The sequence below is a fragment of the Symphalangus syndactylus genome, chromosome 18 (assembly GCF_028878055.3).
Source record: "Symphalangus syndactylus isolate Jambi chromosome 18, NHGRI_mSymSyn1-v2.1_pri, whole genome shotgun sequence".
NCBI lineage: Eukaryota > Metazoa > Chordata > Mammalia > Primates > Hylobatidae > Symphalangus > Symphalangus syndactylus.
In genome coordinates this window covers 78,916,002-78,939,949 of record NC_072440.2, presented here as the reverse complement: position 1 = coordinate 78,939,949, position 23,948 = coordinate 78,916,002, and the positions used below count along the sequence as shown (strand labels likewise).

The window sequence follows — 23,948 nt, the reverse complement described above, 5'->3', positions numbered from 1 at the left end:
TGCATGTGATGTGAACTGGTGTCTTACATAAATTTTATAAAACTGGAATTAAACCCTAAGCACTCTTTGGCAGCCAGGTTGCAACAGTGGGGACCTCTGTGTTTTTACAGAATCATTTTGTTCCCAGTCTTAGGCCTGGGCCATTGTTCGCCTCTCCTCCCTTCAGTCCTTCATATTTCAGAGTTACATGTTTTGTGATTAAGCTCAAGGAGTATGGAAACTACCTGATTCCAGCCCCAAATATGTGCCTGTCTTCTCTCAGGTTCCCATTTGTTCTCACGTTGGATCTGTCTCTCCCTCTTCTTCTCCCCACTCTGCGTGTACGTGCCTGTGCATGTTTGTTTTGCCATCTCTGTGACTACCTACCCACCTACCACTTCATCACCCTTTTTTTGGTCCAGTCTTCCCCCGTGTCTGAGACTGTTCATCTGTGGCCCTGCCCCTGTTCCAACCTCGGGGACTTTCCCTCACTGCATGTGGTTAAACACTTCGCTGAGAGCCCTGTCTTCAAACCAACTTCCCCGGGTCAGTGCGTTGGTATCTGGCACACAACGTCACTCATTGTTTATCCAGTTGTGTTGTTTTATAAGAGAGTTTCCTTATCTCAAGGAATGCGTGTCACGTGTCTGCAGGAGTTACTGCCCCGGTTTCATGAGATGTGATGGTCTTGGGCTTTGTTTCATGAGATGTGATGGTCTTGGGCTTTACTGACTTACACTAGGGGTTTTTCAGTGCCTTCCCCAGAATTACGTGTTTTTTCAAGTTCATCTAAAAAAAAAAAAAAAAAAAAGCAATTGTTTTCGTATGCCTACTTTTGCTTAACTCAAAATGTCTTTAACACCGGCTTTTATATTAGGGAAATTCATTTTGTCTCACAGGGTCATTTCTTACGGAGTCTGGTACTTTCGAGAGGGCAGTTAGACTAACCTGTTTGATTGACAGGACCATTTACAATCTACTCTACTCACATGCCTTCTACTCCCTGGGGAATCCGACAAACATTAGGGGCATCAAATGGGACATCTGGAGTAGGGAGCTTTTATCTATGATAATAATAATAATAATGGTAATGATAGCTGACACATGTAAGTGCTCAGCTATAATGTTCAGCATTGCACATGCCTTTTTTCTTTCATGTTTCATGACTATGAGAAAGATACTATTATGTACTCTGTGTTATGGGTAGGAAAATGTCTAAGATAATGCATGTAAGAAGTCCTACAGTCAGAATTCATACTCAGGCCTCTCTAACTCCTGAGTCACATTTTTAATCACTATCATATACTGCTGTTGGAGAGCACACAGCATCCTGTTGAAATCATTAAAAATAATAAAATCTTAGAACATCAAAGCTATGATGTAACTAAAACTTAGCTGGGCCTTCTGTGGTTTGGTCTTGTTTTACAATTTGGATATGTAGTCACTTAGCACCTCAGTCAGAATGCTGCATGCTTGGACCTGGCAGGAAAGAAACGCTGCTCCTGGAGGCCTGCCAGGTGACTTGCTGTCCTTTTGAGGGCCACCACCTGCCTGGACCTCTGTCACCACACTGCTCACTAGCCTGGGGTATGGATGCTAAACTTCCATTGGTTTTCCTTTTTTTTTTTTTTTTGAGACAGAGTCTTGCTCTGTTGCCAGGCTGGAGTGCAGTGGTGCAATCTCGGCTCACTGCAATCTCTGCCTCCTGGGTTCAAGCGATTCCCCTGCCTCAGCCTCCTGAATAGCTGGGACTAGAGGCACATACCACCACGCCCAGCTAATTTTTTGTATTTTAGTAGAGACGGGGTTTCACCATGTTGGCCAGAATGGTCTCGATCTCCTAACCTCGTGATCTGCCCGCCTCGGCCTCCCAAAGCGCTGGGATTACAGGCGTGAGCCACCATGCCTGGCCCCTCCATTGGTTTTCACATAGCCATTGCTTGCCTGGATGGCCTACAACTAGCTTTTTCCTTAGTTCCCTAGGTTGGTTGTTCCTTTCTTCATGCAGCGTTTCCTGAGCATTTGCAACGTGTACTGTGTACTGGAATATAAACATAAGATACATACGCATTTAACAAAAATGCATCTCAGAGGCAGTAGACTGTATAGACAGTGCTGTGGGGTAAAAAGGAGGGAGGAACTCATTGGAATTAAGGAGATAGGGGAGGTTTCATAGTGATGGTTCTTCAGAGCTATTAATACATCTCACGGGTTGAATAAAGTTTATTCTGGGAAAGAAAAAAGGAGAGGGTGTTCCAGCGAGACATGCTCCTTTTGGAAGGACGTGGTTTGTTCAGAAAATAAAGAGCCCTTTGGTATGTCTGCAGGATAGAGGTGGATGGGGACAAGAGATTGCCTTAGGCGGGAATAGGAAGGACCTTATTGATCGTTCTAGAGTGTGCCGTTTTCAGACAATGGAGAGTCAGTGAAAGTTTTTAATCAGTAATGTGATCAGACTTGTCTTTGGAAAGACAACTCTGGAAACTGTTGGGAGGATTTTTGTAGAGGCTGAGGCAGAGGAAGGCAGAATAACCCCTTGGATGCTCTGTGTTTGCATAGGAGACAAAAATGTGGGGTGTGTTAGCCTGCATAGCAGGGGTGGAGAGTCAGCTGGTCCTCCCCTCAGGCTGGCCTTTGAATGGGTCCATAGAGCAGGATCTGTTTTCTTAGGCACTTCCTCACCCCATTGAGGTGGTCTAACTTCAGGCCCCTGCCTCTCAGCTTTTTCTCACTTCCTGTGGTTGACTAGGAGTCTTACCTGATCTCAACACTGGACAACCGGTGTTGCACCAGTAGCCTCTAAGTCCTACTCTTCTGCCTTCTCAAGCTGGTCTCGCTTAAACATGCTGGCACCTTCCTAGCTTGGCTGACCTCCCTGGGTCAGAACACTTGGCTGCCTGGAGCCTTCGTCTCTGCTAGAGCTGATTTGGCCCAGCCAGTAATTGTTTCTTCTGTCCTGTCTGTGCCCAGGCCTTGGGGTTATAGGAAGACCAGAAGCCTCTTGTAGGTGGGACCTGTGCCATCTTCTTACATTTTACACACATGCCATACCCTTAGAGTTCTGTTCCCTGATGATCCACCCAAGAGATTTAAACAGACAGATACAACTAAAATCTAAAAAGCCTATATTGATCTTATACACTATGAGGCTCTTATTAAGAAAAAAAGCCATTGGAAATGTAAGTTTTATGAAGTACTCTGAGCAGTGACAGATTTTCTTAGACTAGAAACATCAAGATGCTGCCATTTGGAAATGTACTTGTTCATTTTTGTGTTGTATTGATTTCTGTCCAGGTATTTTCTTTCCAAGTTTTATAGTTTTTTTCCTTTCTAATTGTGTCGATAACAAGGGAACTGGTTTATAGTGTGACTGTGAGGAACAGCAGTGCTCTGGGGCTGGGCATCCTGCACTCAATTAACCTTCATATTTCACACCTAATCATTGCAGTGTGGCAAAGCACTCCCTGGCCTTTCAAAGCAAGAGGACTGCTGTGGAACTGTGGGTACCTCCTGGGGCTTTAACAAATGCCAGAAATGCCCCAAGAAACCATGTAAGTAATGTTTCTTCACTCCTTTGCAGGTTAATGTAGCATATCTGTTTTTTATGATTACTCCTTTAATGATGAGGCAATATTAGACTTTCAAAGAACTCTCTTACTGAATTCTAGAATGTAGTACTATCATATGCATTTCCAGAAAATTTGCAAGTCTGAAAAAGTTTTCATGTCAATTATTTTGTAATAAGCACAGTTATTAATTATCCTCTTTAGTTGGATTACTTATGGGGAAAAGAAGTCTTAAGTGGTAATGAGCTAAAATGGACTTTTTGTCTCAGGGGAAGAGAAAATAAGATCTCTTTTAAAATGGTAAATAAATGTTTCAAACCCTATAAAAAGTGCAGTTGTTATTTCCTAGGTTTAAATTCCTTAAATGAGATTTTTATTAATATCCACAACTTATGTTGTAGTTTTTGTTATATTATCGGTTTTCAAATTTCATTAAAAGGAAAGCTAAAATGGAGAAATAATTGGTTGTTGATTTGTAAAAGAGAAATTTATAATCACTAGGACACAATTCTTTCCCATTTTTTCTAACACTGGTTTTATGCTGTCACAGACCTCGGCAACATTAATCTATATTAACACCCCCAGGCTTTGATTTGCTTTTAAAGTATTTGTTCAGAACATGTTGAGTTGAATAAATCAGGTTTACACCTTTTTAATACTCTCTTCCTGACAATAATTTATACCTTTAGTTTTTCAATGTAGTATTAACTCTGGATAACTGATTTCTAATAAATACTTTTTTTTCTTTTTGAGACGGAATTTCACTATTGTCGCCCAGGCTGGAGTGCAATGGGGCAACCTCGGCTCACTGCAGCCTCCGCCTCTTGAGTTCAAGTGATTCTCCTGCTTCAGCCTCCCGAGTAGCTAGGATTACAGACATCTGCCAACATGCCCAGCTAATTTTTGTGTTTTCAATAGAGATGGGGTTTCACCATGTTGGCCAGGCTGGTCTCCAACTCCTGACCTCAGGTGATCTGCCTGCCTCTGCTTCCCAAAGTGCTGGGATTACAGGTGTGAGCTACCATGCCTGGCCATAAATACTTTTTAGAGGCAGAGATGACTTGGTTTAAGTTGAGCTTTCTGACCCTTATTCATCATGTTTTTGCCAAGAGAGCAAGTGACATTTTTGTCAATCATCTTTCTTTGCCTCATATAACTGGAGTTTTTATAATTTTTTTATTCTTTATACTGCAAGAAATTTCTCATTTGCTTTAAATGAATAATTTTTGTTTACTCCTCTTAAACATCTGTAGATTTGATCGTATTCTCAAATGCCTTTTAAACCTCTATGTTCAATCTAGAATTTGCCATCTGGGCATTAGTATTCCATATGTCTTTCTTATACCGTTTGTTCCTCTGCCAGTATAACAATTCATTTTAAGTAATTGTCTCTCATTTGGACTTCTTTGTCTCACAAACTTACAGATTTTCTAAATGCCTACAGCAAGTAATTTTATTTATTTTGTTGATACTACTCTTTTTTTTTTTTTTTTTTAGACGGAGTCTTGCTCTGTCGCCCAGGCTGGAGTGCAGTGGCGCAATCTCGGCTCACTGCCAGCTCCGCCTCCCAGGTTCACGCCATTCTCCTGCCTCAGCCTCTCCGAGTAGCTGGGACTACAGGCGCCTGCCACCACGCCCGGCTAATTTTTTGTGTTTTTTTAGTAGAGATGGTGTTTCACCGTGGTCTCGATCTCCTGACCTCGTGATCCGCCCGCCTCAGCCTCCCAAAGTGCTGGGATTACAAGCGTGAGCCACCGCGCCTGGCCATTTTGTTGATACTACTCTTACCTCTTTTTAGAAGACTTAACTTGTGGAAATGCCCACCAAATTTCCTCATAATTAATTAATTCTTCGTTTACAAAAATAATCCATGTAAATAAGGACATTTTCGGTACTGAAAGAATTTTCCAAGTAGATGTTCTAAGCTGATTTGATGATCATTTGCAATGCAAATTTCCAGGAAATAGGTTGAGTGTGATGGTTCATCCTCACTGGAAGATCCATTTGCTTAAAATTATTTTGACAACCTGACCAAAGGGATAGCTATGATACATTTGGTTTGATTTAAAAATTTTAGTGTTTGAAGTTAAGTAGACCTGAGTTCTACTCCCAGCTCTTTCGTTTGCTATTGAGTCTTACGGATCATTAAGCAGGAATCTATACCTAAAACGTTGAAAAGGCATTGCCATCTTTTTTTTTTTTTAAACCTGCCTCTTCTTTGTTTACCATGTCTGTCTGTCTGTAGGAATATTGAGGAGAATGATATGTTTTCCACTGTTAGGTCTAAGGATTAAGGATGAGGGAAGTTAGGTTCATAGAACTTTGTTTTGGGCCTAAGCCTATGTTCTCTAATATTAAATACCTTTCCCATCTTTCTTATTTTTCTTTTTCATTTACCCCCTTCTTTGTGTATCTTTTGCTTAGCTGCTTCTCTTCTCTCGTGTCCAAACCCCAAAGTAGCAGGGATGTGATAGACATTAAAGGTAAAGGGACTCCTACTGTCCTTTTATTTTTTTTTAATCCCTAACTTCCACTCTTGACCTTTCGTCATTTTTGTCTAGAATTGCGTCATTTTTATCTAAGATGAGTTCACTGATTTCTGTGGTTTGTGAGCTCTATATTTTAATCTTGATAAGAACTTAGTTGAATGTGAAAGTGCAAAGTTGCTGTCACTTTTAACTAAATGTTGGTGAAAAAAATCCATATGTCGGCTCATTTAATGTATAAAATTGAAGAAACTGCCTTCACTTCAGGAAGGGCAATGTGGACTATAAATGAAGTAAACTGTTAACATCTTGACATTTATTCTGTTTATGTCCTCTTAAGTGACTCACTCCCAAGAAACACACTCAGGGTCACATTCTTCCTGTGTCATTTAAAAAGTTTTCCTTTCCTTGGTTGGGACTTCTCTCTAAATCATATTCAGTTTGGAAGGAAGCAGACTTTCCTTGGCTTTCTACGCAATGGTTTTGATTCCACACCTCTTTTTTTTTTCACTCAAACTAGTTCAAACTGTAGTTTTCAAGTGGCTTTTATTTAACATTTGAAGTTTTTGTTTAGCCGTATACAGAAAGACCTTTCATTGTTGATCATTTTTTTGCTGTGAAAACTTAATTTTAAATCTGCAAATGATTTCATTAAATAGTTTGTGACCCATTAGAAATGTGCTTAGCATGAACAAGTCACTTGTCCTTTAAAACTTTTGAGAAGAAAATGAACATAAAATCCTAAGCTGAGGAGGACTGTAAGAGATTGCCTGGTCTGGCTCTCTGCCTTGAAGTAGATGACTGTTGAAACTTCTAAAACAAGTTAATATCCATCTCTTTTGACTTTGAGGAATTTGCAGCCAGAGATCCCACAATCTCTGCAGGAAGCCTGCTCCAGAGGTCTATGGGACAAGACAGATGTGAGGCCAAGGAGCTAAATGGGGGGACTCCCACACGCCCATATCTCCCCTCTTTTAATTTGCCTTTCCCAGGTGCCTCACTCTGATCTTTTAGGCATTTGGGGGAATCTGAAGAGAGGGGAAATACAGCAAAAAAAAGAATTGAAGGAGAAGAGGGACACCCCAGTACATATCCACCCTGTTCCTTTAGTGGTGACAGATAAAGAGCATATGGGGAGGCTGAAATAATTTTATTTTTTAAAAGAAAATTTCCCTTTTTATTTTCTACTTTCCCCTTTTATTCCTCTTTCAAGTCTTTTTTAGTGGTCTAATCTTTTATCCCATTTTGATTATAGTTTGTTTTCTGTCGCACAGTATCCTCTTAATAGAAGAATTCCTTACTGCAGGACATAGTAATGGCATTTGACACTTTGGGAGTGCTTCTCACACTTAGGCCCTGTGGTAGGCATTTTTCATGAATTATCTCTAAACTGCAGAAGAACTCTTCCCTGCTCGGTAGATGGGAAATACCCTCATTGTATAGAATTTCTGTGTGAAACCCAAGAGGCTTGTTTCCCAAGGTCACAGCTATTGATAGGAAGAGGATTTGAAACTCACTTCTGCCACATCCCAGAACTTTGGCTGCATCCGCTATGCCAGGTGGTCTCTCAAGTCTCACTGTAGAGTATCAGAATCTCAGGAAATAGGGTTTTGTTGAGAAGTTGGTGATTGCAACATTTGTATTGTTTGCATATTCTGAATGCAGCCCTTTTAATTTCCTGACTTCCTCTCATCACCTGCCTATTCTTCTCAGGTTCATAATAGTGAGAATCATCTCATGACTGGGATACCCGAGCCAGCAATTAGGATGAGTGTATGATTTATTGTCTAAACTGGGACACTTTGGGGAGTCAAGTACTGTTAATTAACTTTGCTGGAATAACAGACATCACCCAGAATGTTCCAGGACGTGTAGTAACCCTACCTACAATGGATAAGAAAATCCAAAACCTGAAGCACATCAATGGGGAGGAATAGATCCTTTGTGATGGAAATATGTAATCACTAATTAGAAGAAAGTGTACAACAATCTTAGGATTGTTTCAGTTAACATAATAAAGATTTACTGATAATTTCTTGGGACTTTACTGCAAAATAAGAAGTATCCTGAAAAATAAGCAGAATGGGAAAGAAATTATGGAGATATACATTGGTATTGGTTTCTTATATTAATAAATGAATAAGTAAGTTTACTAATGCCTTAAATGGCTTCAGATATCACTTGCAATAGTCTAAGATTGTAAGAATTTAAGTACATAACAAAGCATTTCTTCCCTTACAGCTTATCATGGATACAACCAAATGATGGAATGCCTTCCAGGTTATAAGCGGGTTAACAACACCTTTTGCCAAGGTAAGACTAACTGAATGCATTGATGTGGACTCAACAGTTGTTTTGGCTTTTTAGAAACTTCAGTTGTTTGCCACGGCTTGTTCATTCGCCCAGCCTGTCACAGTGAACCACCTTGTGTTCACTCCTTTTGGCTAAGGAAATGTAAGGAAGTTAAGTTTAAAATATGGTTATTGGAATTGCTTTACTACCACTGAAACTTGATGCAAGCTTTTTTTTTTTTTTTTTTTTTTGAGACGGAGTCTCGCTCTGTTGCCCAGGCTGGAGTGCAGTGGTGCGATCTCGGCTCACTGCAAGCTCCGCCTCCCGGGTTCACGTCATTCTCCTGCCTCAGCCTCTCCGAGTAGCTGGGACTACAGGCGCCCGCCACCACGCCCGGCTAATTTTTTGTATTTTTTAGTAGAGACGGGTTTTCACCGTGGTCTCGATCTCCTGACATCGTGATCCGCCCGCCTCGGCCTCCCAAAGTGCTGGGATTACAAGCGTGGGCCACCGCGCCCGGCCGATGCAAGTTTTTAATCTAAAAGAGTTTGGATAGAATTTAAAAGAGTTTGGATCACGTTAGAGAGCACACTGTGGTTTCCATGCTAGTCACCTCATATCCTTGCATGGGTGTGTGCACACATGTGCTTGCAGGCACCCACATGTACTTAGCAGTTCTACTTCATTGCCAATGCATGGTTGGGCAACAAAGTTCCCTTTTCTCCTCTCATCAAAATGTTGTTGGTCATCTCAGGAACTAGATATCAGAGTAAACACATTTTGCCTAGGCAATAAGAAAAGCTATGTAGCTAAGTGTGAAATGCCCTGAGTACTTTGGTTTATGTTGAAGAGTACAGCAAAGGTGTACAAGCAGGGGGAAGCTAGGAGACTGTCTGGTCCAGTGTCTACTTTATAAATGAGAAAACTCAAGCGTAGAGAGGTTAAGTGACTTTCTTGTGGCAGCATAGAGCTGAGATTATAACGAGTTTACCAAGGCCTAGTTTAGTACCCATATATCATATCATATTTTGTTTTAGTTACTTTATGGGAAGACCAATGCTTCTAATTTCCCTTTACATGTCTAGGATGAAGATGTTGTTATTAGTAATTTGGAAATATGTATACATTGAAACTGAGAAAGCAGAGAGCCTCCCAGAGTCTGATAGAACCAAAAGCCATGTTGAGAACATGGCACATGTCTTCTGATTTGTGTTCTGAGGCTCTGTATCCTTCACCAGCATATGTATTTAGGATAGAGTAGATTAAGGTCATGTTACAGAGTATAGGTTAACCCCCTATTCAAATGGCTCATGTCAAAGGAATATCTTGATTACCTGAGAATTTTCTCAAGTAAATTGTCTATCGCCCTATTCAAATGGCTCATGTCAAAGGAATATCTTGATTTTTTATCTGAGAATTTTCTGAATTATCTATAGTGCATCTGTGTAACTTTTATGATATGTAGAGTCTTTGGTAATGTAAAAGAATTTTTTTAGAAATGCACATATAGTCTGTCTTTAAAAGACTTTGTCTTAAAAATATTGTAAGCCCTCATCATGTGTCACAGAATGTTGAGAAAATTAGAATTAACCACTTAAGGAGAGGACACCCATGACACATTTTGAGAAACATCTGCAAAACTTAGTAACATGGGAATAGTAGATTAATCTACATTATTTTAGAGTCAGAATTTAAGGTATCATTGAATTAATTAGATGGATGAATGAGGTTAAATTAAATAATGAATAGATTTTAAGATGCATATTTTGCAATATAAACCAAGTTATTGTTTTATAGATTTGGATAAAAGTCTAAAGCCTTTGCACATTTGTAGGATGCATTAGTAGAAATAGAATGAACAGGGCAGTGGAAGTAACAACCTTATACACTGTGCCTATCAGACTGATTTTGGGGTTTGGGTGTTCAGTGTTCATTACTGTCTTTTGGTTAATAAAGTCAACCAAGTTTGTGAAGGGCCTAGAAACATGAGTGTGTTTAGCACGCAGAAGTACAGACTGAAGAGAAATATGATGGCTGCCCCATAAACACGCCTTTAAATGTTTGTAAACAGACCGCTAAATGATCAACTGTCCTACAAAACAAGACATACCTAATAACAGGGGACACTTCAGGAAACTAGGTGTTGAGGGGCTAAAACTTATGTGAAAGGCTGAGATGTAATTCCTTTCTTTTCATGCACAGTCTCTGTCCCAGGGGACAGATGGTAATGATAGCATCATAGAACTGGAATGTGCCTATGGGCCATCTAACCTTATATACTGCTCAGGATAAAAATACTCTATCATATCCCTGGCCAATAGTTATTAAGAAGCTATCAAATCACCTCTATGGACAGGAAGCTCAGTACTTCCAAAGACATTTCATTACAAGGTTGTTGGGGAACTCTATTCCGCAGAAAAGGCTTTCTTGTAGTTGTTCCATTAAACTAGAGGACAGAGGAGGGTCCTTATTTATCCTTCACTAATCCAATCATGCATAGCTAATTGTTAGACACATTTTCCAGAATGTCAGATGCTCCTAATTTCTCTTAATGTCAAATGGATAAAATATACATATGTTCTCTTGGTATGGTGTGTTTGTGTTTATCTGTTTGCCATTTTTTACCATTCATAGATATTTGAAGACAGAAGGCTTACTCTCTCTTGGATAGTTTTATGGTGTTATTTCTTCCTTACGTATTTAGCATAATTCACAGGAGGAGACATTTGGTCCAAAAGTTTTCTTTTAGAAAGTGTTTCAGTTATGGAGCAAATTAATAGCTATACAATTATTCAGATTTCCCATTTCTACTTTGTGTCAGTTTTAATAATCTGTATTACCTTAGAAAGTGTCATTTTATCCAAAATGTCAAATTTATTAATATGAAATGTTTTCCTAATACACTCTTTTCTTTTTAATTTATGTAGCAACCCCCATCCCTTTTATTTATATTGCTACTTGTGCTATATTTGTTTTTCTTGAATTAGGCTTGCCAGTGGTTTATCAATGTTACCAATTTTTTCCCCCAAAGAATCAGTTATTTGCTTTGTTGAAAACATTTGTCTATTTCACTAATTTCTGATCTTTGTTTTCTTTTCCTCTACCTTTTTGTTCAGTTGCTACTATTTCTAATTTCTTTAGATGCATACTTAGGTCATTGATGTCAGCCTTTCTTTTTTTTCTGAAATATAAATAAAAGGCTGTAAATTTCTATCAGTCTAGATTCTGACTTTAACTGTGTGCCTGAATTTTGTGTCATCTTCTTATCTTTAAGTTCAAGTTTTTAAAAAATTTCCTTTTATTTTTTATCAGCATATAATAATTATACATATTTATGGGGTATGTAGTGATGCTTTGATACTTAAAATGTATAGTGATCAGATCAAGGTATTTAGCAAATCCATCATCTTGAACATTTATAATTGGACATTTAGTGTATCTTCCTTCTACCTATTTGAAACTATATAGCTACAAAACTCTAGAACTTATTCCTTCTATTTAGCTGTTGTATTAGTCCGTTTTCACACTGCTGAAAAAGACATACCCGAAACTGGGCATTTTACAAAAGAAAGAGTTTTAACTGACTTACAGTTCCACATGGCTGGGGAAGCCTCACAATCATGGTGGAAGCCAAGGAGGATCAAGTCACATCTTAACATGGATGGCAGCAGGCAAAAAAAGGAGAACTTGTGCAGGGGAACGCCTATATTTAAAACTATCAGATCACGTGAAACTTACTATCACAAGAACAGCAAGGGAAAGACTTGTCGCCATGATTCATTACCTCCTACCAGGTCCCTCCCACGACATGTGGGAATTCAAGATGAGATTTGGGTGGGGATACAGCCAAATGATATCAGCTGTCATTTTGTGTCTTTTAACAAATCTCTCTTTACCTTCACCTTCCCTCTACCCTTCCCAGCCTCTAGTTATCTTCTGTTCTACTTTTTACTTCAATGAGATCAACTTTTTTTTTGCTTCCACTTATGAGTGAGAGTATGTGGTGTTTAACTTTCTGTTCCTGGCTTATTTCACTTAACATAATGTCCTCCAGCTCCATCCATGTTACACAAATGACAGGATTTCATTCATTTTTATGACTGATTAGTACTCTGTTGTGTATATACACCACACTTTCTTTATCCATTCATCTATTTTTGAATAGGACACCTAGGATGATTCCGTATCTTGGCTATTGTGACTGGTGCTGCAATAATAAGTTCAATTCTTAAAAATTATTCTGATTTTGTTATTGACCCATGGATTATTTAGAAATGTATTGCTTAATATGCAAATACTTGTGAAATTTTTCTTGTTCTATCAGTTGTTGAGAGAGGTGTTAAAATTGCCTGCTAAGATTTTTTTCTTTCACCTCTGGCAAATTTCAATCTGTGTTTTTTTACCTTTACAATGGGTGTCTTGTAGACAACATGTAGTTGAGTCTTGCTTCTTTTCTACATTCTGATATCTCTGCCTCTTAATAGGGGTGTTTATTGCAGTATAATCTAAAGTAGTTGATCCTGGCATACCCCAAAATTGGGGCCTAGCCTGAGAGGGTTTTTGGCTCTGCTCAGGAAAGAATTCAAGGCTGAGCCAGCAGTGAAAGAAAGCAAGTTTATTAGAGTAGCAGGTACAGCAGAATGGCTGCTCCATAGACAGATCAGGGCTGTCCCACAGGTGGGGTGGCCCAGCATAGTAGCAGCAGCAGCAGCATACAGCAACAGTAGCCATCCGGAGCAGCAGTCCCTGTAAATTGCTGGCTAGCTATATTTAATACTCACTCTTAATAATATGCTAATTAAGGGGCAGGTTATTTCGAATTTTCTAGAAAATAAATGGGGAGTTCCTGGAACCATGTAAGATAACTTCTGGGTCACTGTCATGGCATTTGTAAACTGTCATAGTGCTGGTGGGAGTGTCTTTATGCTAATGAGCAGTGAGGGCGACTAGAGGTTCCCTTCATGGCCCTCAGTTGGTTCTGACCATTTTTTCTGCTACATCCTGTTTTGATTAGCATGGTCGTGATTAGTGCTCAGAAAATAAGTCCTGCTGATCTCCTACCTCATAATTATTGATGTGGTTAGATTTAGGTCTATCTAAACATCTTTGTCTGATCAGGAATTTTTTTGTTGTTTTCTTTCCCTTTCCTTAGAATTCCATTTTATTTATTGGCTTTTTACCAATATGTTTTTGCATCATTTTACCTTTTTTTTTTTTCTTTTTTTGAGATGGAGTCTTGTTTATTGCCCAGACTGGAGTGCAGTGGCATGATCTCAGCTCACTGCAACCTCCGCCTCCTGGGTTCAAGTGATTCTTCTGCTTCAGCCTCCTGAGTAGCTGAGTAGCACCAACACACCTGACTAATTTTTGTATTTTTAGTAGAGATGAGGTTTCACCATGTTGGCCAGGCTGGTCTCGAATTCCTGGCCTCAAGCAAATCACCCATCTCCACCTCCAAAAGTGCTGGGATCACAGGTGTGAGCCCCTGTGCCTGGCCTTTTTTGTATTATTTTAAAGGGATTGCTCTAGGAATTATAACGTATGTAGTAACTGATAGACCGTTTATATTATAATTCCTAGAGCAATCAGGAATTTAACAGTTTAAGTTTTCATAGTCTATTTAGAGTTAACATAGTACCTCTAAACAGAAAATATAGAAACCTTGCCTCCAAGTAGCTCCTCTTTTTGGCCTGAAGATCGGTCCCCTGCTTATGCTCCATGCCACACCCTTAGTGAAAACCACCATGAGAGTCCCCCAGACAGTAGTAGGATTTCCTCTTACTCTGTGTTGGAATTATTTATTCACATTATATGTTGTTGTCCACCTCTTTCTTTTCCTGACAGGCTGATTTCTCAGACATCAAGGACCCAGTCTTATTCACTTTTGTGAACCCAGAGGCCCAATTTTTAAAAAATAGATTTGGCCGGGCGCGGTGGCTCATGCCTGTAATCCCAGCACTTTGGGAGGCCGAGGCGGGCGGATCACGAGGTCAGGAGATCAAGACCACGGTGAAACCCCGTCTCTACTAAAAATACAAAAAAAAATTAGCCGGGCGCAGTGGTGGGCACCGGTAGTCCCAGCTATTCAGGAAGCTGAGGCAGGTGAATGGCGTGAACCTGGGAGGCGGAGCTTGCAGTGAGCCGAGATCGTGCCACTGCACTCCAGCCTGGGCGACAGAGTGAGACTCTATCTCAAAAAAAAAAAAAAAATAGATTTGATGAGGATGAAGAAAGGGTTCATATTTGTTGTTGATGAGATAAGAAGCTTTTTTTTTCTGTGACAGAGTCTCGCTCTGTCGCCAGGCTGGAGGGCAGCGGCACAAACTTGGCTCACTGCAGCCTCCGCCTCCCAGATTCAAGCAATTCTCCTGCCTCAGCCTCCTGAGACTACAGGCGCGCGCTGCCATGCCTGGCTAATTTTTTTGTATTTTTAGTAGAGATGGGGTTTCACCATGTTGGCCAGGATGGTCTTGATCTCCTGACCTTGTGATCCGCCTGCCTCAGCCTCCCAAAGTGCTGGGATTACAGGCGTGAGCCACCACGCCCAGCGTAGAAGCTCTTATTATAGCTTTATTTTACTTGGTCAAGTACCAATGACTTACAAATAAAACCAACATATTTTTAGTGATTCATGATAAACTATGTTTGTAAGCCCAGAAGTCATAAACTTATAAAGAGGAAAATAAATACGTAATTTAATGAATGAATTTGATTTTAATAACTAAATTTACTGTGTACCAGACGCTTTGTTTAATAAGCACTTCATATCAGTTATTTCCATTAGCCTTTAAATTTTCTTTTTAAAGCAGGTACTGTTATACCCCATTTTACAGGAGAAATTGAGACGTAGAGAGGCTAAGTCATTTGTGCAGCATATTGCTAATAAGTGCTACATGTAGGAATTAAACCAAGGTAGAATGAGGCCAGAACTTATGCTATCAACCATCTTGTTCTGTTTTAGGGAAAGGGAACTAACCTTTATTGATCATTTACTATGGGTTAGTCCATATGCTATGTACTTGGTTTAATCTTTGAAACAATCCTATGAGATTAGGGCATTATTAGTCCCAATTAGACACTGAGACACAGAGAAAGTAAATACTTTCCCAAGATCACACAGATAGTTAATAAGCCCAACCAAGGTTATACTCTCTCTCTCTTTTTTTTTTTTTTTTAGATGGAGTCTTGCTCTGTCGCCAGGCTGGAGTGCAGTGGTACAATCTCAGCTCACTGCAATCTCCGCCTCCCGGGTTCAAGCGATTCCCCTGCCTCAGCCTCCGAAGTAGCTGGCACTACAGGCGTGCACCACCATGCCCGGCTAATTTTTTGTATTTTTAGTAGAGACAGGGTTTCACCATGTTGGCCAGGATGGTTTTGATCTCCCAACCTTGTGATTTGCCCACCTCAGCTTCTCAAAGTGCTGGGATTACAGATGTGAGCCACTGCACCCGGCCCTAACCAGGATTATACTCTCACACCACCTATGGCCACCTTTACCAATTATATATTTGTTTATATTTTGTAAAGTATCACTAATGCAGATACTTGCTAATTGGAAGATATGCCATCTGTTTTGAGAGCTAATAGAAGTCAAAGCAATTAATATTAATTTTGTTTTATTTGATGAAAAAGTGATGGTTATCAGCCAGGTGCAGTGGCTCATGCCTGTATTCCCAGCACCTTGGGAGGCTGAGGCAGAGGGATTGCTTGAGGCTAGGAGTTTAAAACCAGCCTGGGCAACAAAGCAAGACCCCGTCTCTACAAAAAAAATAAAATAAAAATTTGCTGGGTGTGGTGGTACGTGCCTGTAATCCCAGCTACTCGAGAAGCTGAGGCAGAAGGGTTGCTTGAGTCCAGGAGTTCGAGGCTGCAGTGAGCTATGATCGTGCCACTGCACTGAAGCCTGGGCAAGAAAGTGAGACCCTGTCTCTGAAAAGAGAGAAGGAAGGGAGGAAGGAAGGAGAGAGGGAGGGAGAGAAAGTTGTTCAATACATATCTTCTACTGGCTGATTAATGTTTTGAACAATTTATGTTAATAAAAATACCACTTTAGGAGTGATGGAAGTGCAAATTTGCAAGTAATCACTTGCTATCTATTTTGTATATTAGAATGGAGACTTATTCAAGTAATTGCATGAGTTTTTTTGCATTTTCCTCAGTTGGTACGGCTGACTGACCCTCAGCAAACTTTGTTCATACTGAGTATATTAGATGGTTCCGCCTTAGTCAATTCACTGATGGTCTACTGGTAACACCAAATCCTGGCTTAGGTCTCAGGAGGATATTTGTAAAGCAATGTTAAACTTTTTGGCAATGATTCTAGAGTGAAGTAACACACAAAATTCTATTTCATGGGTCCTCAAGGAGGCACTGCTAAATTACATTACAAAGGCATTTGACTCATAATATGATTTCATTCAGTAAATCTATTAAAATTACTATTGAGAGAAGGGCTTAATTTCACTCCCTTTGTGATATTGATGGTCAGTAAAATGAAGTCGAACTTGCTCACATTACATATGTACATTCAGTTTTCCTAGAGCCTTGAAGCTTTTTGATTTTGTTTTCCTAAAGGTTTTCAAAAGGAGCCCATTTAGCATCTAATTGCTTGTGCCTTCCACATTGTTCTTACAGTCTAATGTCTTCTCAGTTTACAGAGCACTTTTAAAATCAAAGTGGTTAATAACTAGAATTACATTATTTCCTTCAACCAAGTGAACTAATGTCCTGAAACAACTTTTACTAATGTGCACTCAGTAACAAAGAACCAACTGTATACATGTTAATTTGAGGAGCTTTCAAATAATTGCCTTCAAAGTTGTTTTTTTTCCTCCTCTCTAGTGGTGCTGCAATTATCTTCTCAAAGGAATGATTTATTGCATATACACACACGGAGCTCCACAACAGTCTTGCTACCCTCAGCATTATGGAATTGTTATAATTTGCTTCATTTATCATAACAAACAATACAATTATATGCTCTGATGGATCTAGAGCGGCATTTGTCATTTGATTATTATGCTATAAAGGTTTGATGTAGAACTAGAATTAAATAATACCTCATGGAAATAATACTGACAGCTCCTACATCCATGCTGCTTTTCTTTAATACTCAGGCCTTCCCTGAGTGGGAATACTGAGTACTCTCTTTTGTCCATATTTTGCCATAAGTGGGTTCTTAAAAAGCTAGATGTAAATCTAAGTTTCAAAAATAGAATTTGGTTCTGAAAGTACTTGGGGAATCAGTCTGTTGAGTGATTTTATTAAAAGCAAATATCTCTTTTGATATACCAAAGTCACTTACCAGTTTCAGTTTACAAGGATAAAATCAACTTAGTATTATTTTCTACATTTTTAGCACATACTGTGGGCAATACCACAGTACCTCAGCACGTGCTGAATGTAATTAAAAGACATCTACACTTTTATAATTCAGTATATGTATATTCCTTTATCATAGATCATCTTGAAGACTTTTTAAATGACTCAGTATTCCACAAACATTAATTGCTGGGACACTCCTAGCTATCGGCTGAAAGTGTGTGTGATGAATGATGGGTAAGACATTGTTCCTGCCCTTAGTATTTAGTGTAATGAAATCAGTTTGAATGAGCAGGATGCAATGTGCTTTATTTACTCTTCGAACTAGCTGAATTTTATCTGGCTCCCTATGAGCCCATTAAAGGAAATAGGAAAGAGCTAGCCACATAACTTTCTTTCAGCATCGTTTTATTATACTCATTCTGCTTTAATAAAATAAATTTATGAAACTGATACATTGAGGCACAAGAATACTCATTACCAAAACTTTCAGCGTAGGCTCCTTTTAGATAAAAAGTTCATCGGAGTGCATCTGAAATCACATTTTGTTTGGACAAAAGAAGAGATAATGTACATATTTTCAGGGGACATATCTGTTATTAAATGAGACACCACAGTCTTGATCAATATTCTGCATAAGGACTTTTTGGTTACAAAGCACTTGTCTGGACTGTAGCTTGCGTTTCAGACCTCTTAATGATTACCAAAAAAATATTGGGTGTGAACTGCAGTACTGTGAACGGGTAAAGGCAGATTGGTCTTTGAATGCTTTGAGAACACTAGATCAATGAGGACTAGAAAGTGCAGGTGAGACCCCCCGGGAAAGCCTGCCTGGCTGGAGCAAAGAATGTGTCTTGTAGCATAGTGCTGGATTCAAACAGACAGGTAGCATGAGGTGAAATGATGGAGAATTCTAAGGCGGCAAAGTGCTTATAATTAATCACACCATTTTCATACGATTAATTGTGGGCTTTGTGATACGTGCTGGGAAAGCAACTATCGGATTTGTTCTGCTTTTAACATAATGTTAAAGAAAAATATTGTTTATAACATTTGTTAAAGAAGAGTAAGGCAGGCTTTATTCAGGTAACTGTTGTAACAGGTATAAGAACTACTGCAGTGCAGTTTTGGGGTAGGGGAGAGAGATTGGGCTCAACTCTGAAAATAAGGAAAAGTGAAAATGTATCACCAAGGAGTGAGGGTGAGAGTGTGGTATCAGCGGGTAAAAAATTACTAAGAGGACACATGAGGGGAGGGGTAAGGGGGGATTCTGGCCAAACCAACCTAGGAGGGTATTCTTGCTGAAGGCAGATCAGGGTGACCAGACATTACCTAGGGGTTGGTGGAAGAAGAGGAACCCAATCAGATATCCAGCATGGGGGATTCTGGCTAAACTAACTTAACAGGATATTAGCTAAAACTGGACAATGCACAGACAAATACAGAAGCATGCATGAAGTCAGAGCCTAGTTGAGAAGAGGGTTCAGAGGAGCCTGACTAGAGTTTGATCAAGGAGAACATCTTTGTCCATGGAACACTGAAAGGCCATTATGGCAACCTCTTGCATATTTGGAAGAAAATGGATTTGTGGCTTAGACCAGAGTCATTATTTTACAGGTATTGTCAAAGGTGTACTTAATGGAAATAAAGCCTATTTCCCTCATATAGCTAATAGTTAAATGAATTTACTGTCATTTTTCTGATGGCAGTATTTCTTGTATCCTGTGTTTGTTTCCTGCATTTGTTTCTTCTTTTGGGGAGGATTTGCCAAATAAAATCCAGAACACCCAGTTAAATTTGAATTTCAGATAAACAACAAATACGTTTTTAAAGTTAGGTACATCCCAAATTATTTATTTGAAATTCAAATTTGACTGCTATCTTGTATTTTTTTCTGGTTAATCTGTATTTTGAGGTTATATTCTTTAACAGATCCTTTAGTGAGGGTCAGTCACTAAAGTATATACTTTATGTGTCTGAAAATATCTTTATTTTGCACTCATTTTATAATGAGATTACTCGTGTGTACAATTCCAGGTTGATAGTTGTTTTCTAGTGGTGCTTGACTACATTATACCGAAGTCTTCTGACTTCTGTGTTTTGACACCTCTTCCTTTGTAGATAATGTCTTTCTCTCTTTTGAGATAATCTCCTAATTCTTTATGTTCTGTAGTTTTATCATTATGTGTCTATATTTAGATTTATCTTTATTTTACTCAGTGTAATGTCAATCTGAAAACTCATGTCTTTCCTCAAATTTGAAAAGTGTTCACCCATTATGTCTTCAAGCATCGCTTTCCACCATGCTTTTCTGCTGAAACTCTCATTAAACAAAAGTTGAAGTGTGTTTTTCATGGCTCTTAAAAAATCTTTTGTCTCTTATTCTCTTTTTTGCTGCGTTTTGAATGGTTATCTCAGTTCCATTTTCCAATTTTCTAATTTCTGCTTTACTGTTCCCATCTAGGTTTTATCTCATTTGTTACATTTTTAATTTTAAGACTGTTTTTCATTTCCAAGGTTTCTAATAAATTATTGTTCAAAGCTACCTGTTCTTGTTTTATATTCTTTAAGTATTCATTTAACTGGTTCAGGCATGCTAAAAATCCTTAAAGAATCTTGGTAAGACCATTTCGTAAAATTATTCTCATCTAGAGAATATTTGTGTTCAAATCATTGGCTTCAATTAGTTTCTTAGCAAACAAGCATTAAAATTTTTAACTGAGTTTATAAGCTCACTTTGAATCAGAAGTTTATTTTCATCCTCCCCACCCTTTTCCTTTTTCTGTCTAGCAATTTTATGGAAATTTCCACTTGGAGTTTGGGGCTGTTGGTCTAGAGCTAGATTATAATGGTAGCTTCTGACCCATGGAGCTTTTCTTCTTATGATATTGTTTGCATAAGAATGTGATAATTTTCCTTTTTCTAATATTAGTAAATTTACTTTTTGTTCATGATTGCCTTACACAACTTTTCAATCTACTTATTTATATATTTTGCTAACTTGTTTATTTTTATTTTTTATTTGTTTATGCTAACTTTTGTTGAATGACTATTTAGTGGAGCCATTGTGTTAAGTGCATTGGATACAACCTTGTGAGATAAGTAGTGGTGTGTGTGTGTCTGTGTGTGTATGTGTGTAGCTCCCTCTTTTCCAGAGCTTATCACTACCCTTTCAACTTTAGATCAATTTTATCTTACGAACTTTCAAATAATTCAGTAAGTGTTTTCTTTAGTGTCTGGCTTCTTTCACTCAACAGTATATGGCCAGTACAATTTTTATTTTTAGAATTCTGCCTTATAAAGTGAAAATATCCATTGATGTTTTTACTTAAACACTTTTTCCCCTCTTCCATCTTGTTCTTCTCTGACTTCTCTGCTTAGGCACCATTGCCCCAAAGTTACAGCTTTGTCTCTAAAGTTGCCTTCAGTTGCATCATCATAAGTGAGTTGCTACGTTTATTTCTTTCTAGAAGGTTTTTGGGAATATATAAGAGAGTGATGTGGGCATAAAGATGAAACTTAGATGAGATCGGGCACATTCAGGGTGGTATGGCTGTAGACACAAGCATTCCTATATACCAATAATAGACAGAGAGCCAAATTATGAGTGAACTCCTAGTCAAAATTGCTACAAAGAGAATAAAATACCTAGGAATACAACTTACAAGGGATGTGAAGGACCTCTTCAAGGAGAACTGCAAACCACTGCTCAAAGAAATAAGAGAGGACACAAGCAAATGGAAAAACATTCCATGCTCCTGGATAGGAATAATCAATATCGTGAAAATGGCCATACTGCCCAAAGTAATTTATAGATTCAATGCTATCCCCATCAAGCTACCATTGACTTTCTTCACAGAATTAGAAAAAACTACTTTAAATTTCATATGGAACCAAAAAAGAGCCTGTATAACCAAGACAATCCTAAGCAGAAAGAACAAAGCTGGAGGCATCACGCTACCTGACTTCAAACTATACTACAAGACTACAGTAACTGTATATGCAGAAAACGGAAACTGGACCCCTGCCTCACACCTTATACAAAAATTAACTCAAGATGGATGAAAGACTTAAATATAAGACCTAAAACCATAAAAACCCTAGAAGAAAACCTAGGCAATACCATTCAGGACATAGGCATGGGTAAAGACTTCATGACTAAAACACCAAAAGCAATGGCAGAAAAAACCAAAATTGACAAATGGGATCTAATTAAACTAAAGAGCTTCTGCACAGAAAAAGCAACTATCATCAGTGCAAACAGGCAATGTACAGAATGGGAGAACATTTTTGCAGTCTATCCATCTGACAAAGGGCTAATACCCAGAATCTACAAAGAACTTAAACAAATTTACATGAAAAAAATCAAACAACTCCATCAAAAAGTAGGTGAAGGATATGAACAGACACTTCTCAAAAGAAGACATTTATGCGGCCAACAAACATGAAAAACTCATCATCACTGGTCATTAGAGAAATGCAAATCAAAACCACAATGAGATACCATCTGACGTCAGTTAGAATGGCGATCATTAAAAAGTCAGGAAACAACAGATGCTGGTGTAGAGGATATGGAGAAATAGGAACGCTTTTACACTGTTGGTGGGAGTGTAAATTAGTTCAACCGTTGTGGAAGACAGTGTGGCGATTCCTCAAGGATCTAGATCCAGAAATACCATTTGACCCAGCCATCCCATTACTGGGTATATACCCAAAGGATTATAAATCATTCTACTATAAAGACACATGCACACATATGTTTATTGCAGCACTGTTCACAATAGCAAAGACTTGGAACCAAACGAAATGCCCATCAATGATAGACTGGATAAAGAAAATGTGGCATATATACACCATGGAATACTATGCAGCCATAAAAAAGGATGAGTTCATGTCCTTTGCAGGGACATGGCTAAAGCTGGAAACCATCATTCTCAGCAAACTAACACAGAAGCAGAAAACCAAACACCACATGTTCTCACTCATAAGTGGGAGTTGAACAGTGAGATTACATGGACACAGGGAGGGGAACATGACACACCAGGGCCTGTTGGGAGGTCGGGGGCTAGGGGAGGGATAGCATTAGGAGAAATACCTAATGTAGATGGCTTGTTGATGGGTGCAGCAAACCACTATGGCGCTTGTATACCTATGTAACAAACCTGCACATTCTGCACATATATCCAAGAACTTAAATATAATTTTAAAAAAAGAGGAAACTTAGAATCTATTGTTCTTGGTATATGTTTTGGAAATAATAGTAGAAAACCAACAGGTAAGAACTAAGACTGCGGTCAACCAGACTTGATAATTCAGTTCTTACACTTAGAAATGTTTAGTATTCCTTTTGTTTAGCCTACCAGAGGTTAATCATAATTTTATATTGTATTTTCATTTAATCTTAGAAACTGTCATGTACTTAGTTTGATGCCAGATCATGTTTTACAATGGTCAATGGCTCAGTGGGAACTGATAGATAATTTATGATATGAAGGTGTTAACTGTTCTGGACATCCTCTTAGAACTACTGCTGCACTTTCTAGTTTAAATATGCACAGTATTTTCAGTAAGAATTTAAACAGTTTTTGATCTGGACCTGGGCACCCTATTTTGGCATTTGCAAATCAAATTGGGACCCATTCCTGTGCATTTTAGAATTATTTTTCTGGTGTGTCCTCTTACTATGCTGGGATAGGATTCAAAAAGGAAATGTCTGTTTATTTTATTAACTCTTCCTCAGGAAAGACAGTGGTGGAGTGAGTCATTAGCACATTGTATTTTTCAATAGCTCTTTGACCTTAATCTCTGTGGCTATAAAATGAATGGGAAGATGCCTACTGTATTATGAGTGCTGAAGAAAGCCCATGATGGATTCACGTTACTGTGAATATTTCAAGAAGTTAATGTAGTGTCTGTAGACTACAGTCATGAATCCAAGACCAACAGAGTAAGTGTGTGTTACTAGCAGCGTCGTCCATGTGTAGCACACATGTGTCAAGAAATAAATACAAGCTGTTCTCTGGGCTCTGATAATCCCTTTATCATGTTACCCTGAAGACAGAAGAATTGGAAGGAAAGGAGTTGCTGCCACAGTGGTTTGACTTTTTTCAGTGAGTCCAGTGATTGAATCCATCCTATGGTGGATAGTCATTTTATAATCATGGGACAGTTACAGGGTCATGGGTAGGCTTTAGCAGCAGTGGGGCCTAGATAGAAGCAAATATAATCACGAAGAGACTCATACAATAGTCTTTGAAGCTGGCCCCAGACAGCAGCATTTCACAAAAATGTTTCCATAGATGAC

At 38.8% G+C, this 23,948-nt stretch overlaps 1 protein-coding gene across 33 annotated transcripts in view; it reads left to right on the top strand.

Moving 5' to 3' along the window:
* Positions 1-23,948, top strand: part of LTBP1 (latent transforming growth factor beta binding protein 1) — a 442,730-nt gene that overhangs the window by 254,705 nt on the left and 164,077 nt on the right. For all 33 annotated transcript variants that reach the window (XM_063623691.1, XM_055252600.2, XM_063623686.1 and 30 more), the window contains 2 exons: positions 3,428-3,530; positions 8,273-8,344. In XM_063623691.1, the coding sequence (XP_063479761.1) occupies positions 3,428-3,530; positions 8,273-8,344 (175 nt within the window). The remainder of the gene's footprint in view (positions 1-3,427; positions 3,531-8,272; positions 8,345-23,948) is intronic.